The sequence below is a fragment of the Alligator sinensis genome, unplaced genomic scaffold (genome assembly GCF_000455745.1).
Source record: "Alligator sinensis unplaced genomic scaffold, ASM45574v1 scaffold505_1, whole genome shotgun sequence".
Taxonomy (NCBI): domain Eukaryota; kingdom Metazoa; phylum Chordata; order Crocodylia; family Alligatoridae; genus Alligator; species Alligator sinensis.
In genome coordinates this window covers 3,061,895-3,066,939 of record NW_005841940.1, presented here as the reverse complement: position 1 = coordinate 3,066,939, position 5,045 = coordinate 3,061,895, and the positions used below count along the sequence as shown (strand labels likewise).

The window sequence follows — 5,045 nt, the reverse complement described above, 5'->3', positions numbered from 1 at the left end:
GCTGCTGAGAGGGTCACTTCCCAGCCAGTAGGTGTGCTGGATATTTTTGTGTCCCAGGTGAAGCACTCTGCACGTGTCCTTGTTGTACTGCATCCTGTTGTGTACCGCCCACTTTTCTAACCTGTCCAGGTCTGCTTGCAATCATTCCCTAACCTCTGGCGTGTGCAGTTTACCCCACAATTTAGTATTGTCCACAAACTTGGACAGAATACACTTCACACCCACATCCAAGTCACTGAAGAAGATATTGAAGAGTACAGGTCTAAGGACCGAACCCTGCGGGACCCCACTACCCACCTCCTTCCAGGTCGATACTGACCCGTCTACTACCACTCTCTGGCTGTGACTGCTAAGCCAATTTGCCACCCACTGGACTGTGTAAACATCTATACCACAGCCTCTTAATTTATTTATGAGAATAGGATGAGATACTGTATTGAAGGCCTTGCTAAAGTCCAAGAAAATGACATCCACCTCTACTCCTGCATCTAAGCATTTTGTGACCCTGTCATAAAATGAAACCAGATTGGTCAGGCACGATCTACCTGCTACAGATCCATGCTGGTTTCCCTGCTGCATTAATTTTCCCACTGGACTCCCACAAATATGATCCTTCATAATCTTTTCAAAGACCTTTCCAAGGATGGAGGTGAGACTGACTGGCCTATAATTACTCAGATCCTCCTTCCTCCCCTTCTTGAAAATAGGGGCCGAACACCCCCACAGACTCAGGGGCCCCTCGTCAGCATGCCTGGCCCACAGCTCCCCTTCTCTCCCCAGGGTTACACCCCACTGGGCTCAGGTGGCTGCAGCCATGCCTGGCCTCACTACCCACTCTGCAGGGTCTTGCACCACACCAGGCTCAGGTCCCGTCACATGGGCATGCCTGGCTCTAACTCCCTCCGATGTTGCATTACCCACCCTAAAGTGGGTGCTGGGGTTACTAAGGCGCCCCTCCTAACCTTTCACCAAGGCAGGAACTGGTCTGGCATTTCTTGAGGGCTCCTATGCCACTAGGAGCCTCACCAGACCACCCATCCTTGGCAAGGTGCAGTTTCAAGTCATACCCAGGACCAGGAGTTTCCAAGCCACCCCATAGCTCCTGCCCTTACCTCCATGTTGTCTCCAGAGCAGCGGCTCTGCCAGGAGATATTTCTTCCTCAGCACCAGGCAGCAACTGCTGCCCCCAGCTCTACTGGCCTGAGGCTTAAGATGGCCACTCGTCAGGACTGGGCTGCACCTGCCTGCTGCCTGGCCCAGTTCTTCAAGTGGCAGAGCACCGGGAGTGCTCTGACACCTGCTTCCCCCCTTAAAATGGTTCCTGGGGACGGCTTTCCCTGCTGCTCAGTCAGCAAGCTCCCACCGAACTTGCAACATCCCTAAGTGGTGAGCACCCCACTGGTGCTCTGCCACAGCCATCCTCAGCTACTGTCGTTTCCAGTGGGTGGGACTCTAGCTGTATTGGACCCTTCCAACACAAAACCCAGGTTTCATAATTAATACATTAAGTCTCAGTGGGCATCTAAAATGAGTTTTGGGGTCCCAAAGTGCCAACTGGAATGCTCTAAGATAGAAAGCACCATCCTAACATTCATTATAATCTGCCTGGCAACTGACTCCCCAGCCCAGCCCCTGGCTTCTTTACTTTTCATTCCATCCAGGAAGACCACACACCAACTGCTGACACTTCCTTAGCCTGATGAAGGGTTTTTGAGCTCGAAAGCTTGCTTAATAACTATTCTCCAACCATTTGGGTTGGTCTAATAAAAGATATCAAATTCACCCAAGAAACCTTGTCTGCCTACCATCCTAACATAAGCATTTGGGTTTGGAAAATTGGACCCATTAGATATAAGCACTGAATCTGATAACTAGACCTGATACAATCTGAGCCTTTTATTGTGTTTTTATTCTCTCTGAAGGAAGACATCCTTGTTGGTGAACAATGTTTTCGTGATTATAGCTGCAATCTTGTCAGGATTCAGTCGAATGGCAAAATCCTTTGAAATGATCATGCTCAGCAGATTTTTTACTGGAATCAATGCAGGTATGGTTTCACTGCTCTAGTGATGAGCACTATAAAAATAAATGTTTGTGTTATTAAGAATTCTAGCGCCAGTCTCTCTCTTGTCTAGGTCTGCTAGGTCTTGATTTCGAGTTTGGCTTTGAAAATTAAGATCCTTGGCACCAAAACGGATTATACTAGCTGTTTTTCCATGCCCATTTTCCATTAAGAAACTAAATAAACATAGATCGCCAAACAATATTTGACTTGTTCCATATAGCAATATGTTTCTGAAATGTAATATGTAGCATTCTGTGCCAGTATCTGTATCCAATATCTGAATAGGCCACCCCAGACACACATACACACAAGATATGAAATACCTTTCAGAAAAGGAAATTTTAGTGATAAAAGTTGTGGCACTTGACATTTCTCTATTTTTTTGGTTGCCATTAAAACTGGTTTACATATTCCCAGTCTTGAATTAGTTAATGAAATCTTTGTGACCATAGAAGAGTTGATGCACTTGAACAATTTTATGATCTATATATACACAAATTAAAAATTCAGGTTTGTAGACCTGCTTTCCAGCTTTTGTATATGCAGACTAATAACACTGCCTATGTGCAAAGAGTATACAGCATGTACAAAATTTGTAGTTGCCAAATACATAAATACATGCACGTACAGTTTTGCATAACTCGAGTGTAAGCTGTTGAGCTTCCTCACTTTAGCCACTACTATTTCGTCTCTAAAATTCATGAGCACCTAGAGTGAAAAATCAATGCAACTTTAATAATAATTATCTATGCAGTTTATTTAGGAACTTGATTACAATATTCAAATATATATTTACATAAACTGACATAAGATACAAGGAAGTGAAACATATTGAGGGCCTCAGTAAACAAAGTAAGCGCATACAGTGTAATCTGCAGAAAGGATATAGCTAACTCCCTCCACTCAGAGCTGTTTTAATTTTTCTTTTTCTCTCTTGCTGTCTGGAAATAAGCTAAAATCAGTGTTGGTCTATATTGTCCACCAGGTGTGAGCATGAACATTCAGCCCATGTACCTGGGGGAAAGTGCGCCCAAGAAGCTCAGAGGAGCAGTGGCATTGACATCTGCATCATTTACAGCCTTGGGGTTGGTGCTGGGACAGGTTTTTGGAATTAGGTAATGTATGGTTCTGTTTCATTAACCAGGCATGGTTCTGTTTCATTAAGTCTCTTTCTGTCTTGTTCATATGTGCACATTAACAGGGAGGGTATGGTGCTTTTTTTTTTTTAGGTGGCGAATTCAGCAGTGGGGTCAATATTGACATAGGTTAGTTACACAACGTGGGTCTAAATGGCAACACTACTTTCACTGATTTGGCATTTGGTGGGCATACACAAATGTGACCTACATCAGTGTGGTATTCTTTGTGGACCAACCCCAACCATAACATTTACTTAAGTGAGAGACGGGCCTGCTTACGTAGGCCCGAATTTGGCTTTAAATCATAAGGGCGAGGGAGAGGCAAGTTAAGTTACCTTATGAGAAGAGGTTGTTTTAGTTTACACCTTTGTGTTAAATGCTTTTCCTGCTACAGTCCCCTCTTCCACATATAAAGTATTTCCTGTTCACACCTGCTGAATATCAAAGTGATAAGAGGTACATGCCTTTACCACTTACTCCTTCCCAACTTGTAACTTATGCCATCACTGATATCACCATTGATCCAAGACCACACTGATTCTCAAACCCAGTTCTTCCTAGTGGGTTATGTTGCCGTCAGTATCCTCAACCAACATGAGATGCTATATTTCACTCAATGAATATTGTCTTATGAAATATTTTATCCATTTACTTTATTCTTGTTATATTTTACTTTTCTCCAGCGAACTATTAGGAGGAGAGGAGAGCTGGCCTCTTCTTTTAGCTAGCAATGTGGTGCCTGCTCTGATCCAGATGGTAACTCTGCCCTGGCTCCCTGAAAGCCCAAGGTACCTCTTGATTGACCGAGGGGACAAGGAATCCTGCATCTCTGGTGAGTGTAAAATGACAATGTCAACCTCCCATTCAGAAGACAAGATTTACAGAGAGTGCAGACAACCTGATGTCAGTTTGATTGTACATTTTTTTACAAGATGCAAGAGGTAATTCCAGAATATTTAGTCTGTGTGTTTTATTCTGTCCTGTAGCACTGCTAGTTTCCTTTAATAACTACCAAATACTTTAGCCCAATGCAATGCCTATGGTATTTATCTTATGATGTAGTAATTGCTAACCAGGTAGGGTGACATTTCTTAAAAACACTTTTACATGCCCAGAATCCATGTACAGACATGCAGTCATGGTTGTGTTGGCACTTACTTCAGCTATCTTGTTGGTTTGGTTTGGTAATTGTACATGCAAATGAGGATACACTTTTATCCATACTTTTTTGTGTGCAGACTTGGGTTGCCATTTTTGAGAGCTGTTCTCCCTCTTCATGGTAGCCTTTCATATATTTGAAGACTGCTGCCATGTCCCTATTTAATCACCTTTTCTCCAGGCTCAATTTGGCACGTTTTGTTCTTCCAGCATTGCGGAAGCTGAGAGGCAGTGCTGACCTGAGTAGTGAGATAGAAGAGATACTAGCAGAACAGGCTGCCATCGAAGGTCAGAGGGCAAAGAAGCCATGGGAGCTGTTCCAGAATCCAGCTGTCAGGTGGCAGCTGATCAGTATCATTGTGCTGAGCAGTGCCATGCAGCTCTGTGGGAATGACTCGGTAAGCATTGTGAGAACTGTTTCACGAGCGGTACTAGAAATGAGGCCAAAGTGCAAGAAGAGATACTAGCAGAACAGGCTGCCATCGAAGGTCAGAGGGCAAAGAAGCCATGGGAGCTGTTCCAGAATCCAGCTGTCAGGTGGCAGCTGATCAGTATCATTGTGCTGAGCAGTGCCATGCAGCTCTGTGGGAATGACTCGGTAAGCATTGTGAGAACTGTTTCACGAGCGGTACTAGAAATGAGGCCAAAGTGCAAGCCACACCTTGTCACTTCTTGGGCAGATT

At 44.2% G+C, this 5,045-nt stretch overlaps 1 protein-coding gene across 3 annotated transcripts in view; it reads left to right on the top strand.

Moving 5' to 3' along the window:
• Nucleotides 1-5,045, top strand: part of LOC102384422 (solute carrier family 2, facilitated glucose transporter member 11) — a 24,012-nt gene that overhangs the window by 7,266 nt on the left and 11,701 nt on the right. For 2 of the 3 annotated variants that reach the window (XM_014518162.2, XM_025199285.1), the window contains exons 4-7: nt 1,923-2,047; nt 3,051-3,180; nt 3,888-4,036; nt 4,573-4,760. In XM_014518162.2, coding sequence (XP_014373648.1) covers nt 1,923-2,047; nt 3,051-3,180; nt 3,888-4,036; nt 4,573-4,760 — 592 coding nt within the window. Of the gene's footprint in view, nt 1-1,922; nt 2,048-3,050; nt 3,181-3,887; nt 4,037-4,572; nt 4,761-4,822; nt 4,961-5,045 lie in introns of all 3 variants that reach the window. The other variant, XM_025199286.1, reaches the window with a different exon arrangement.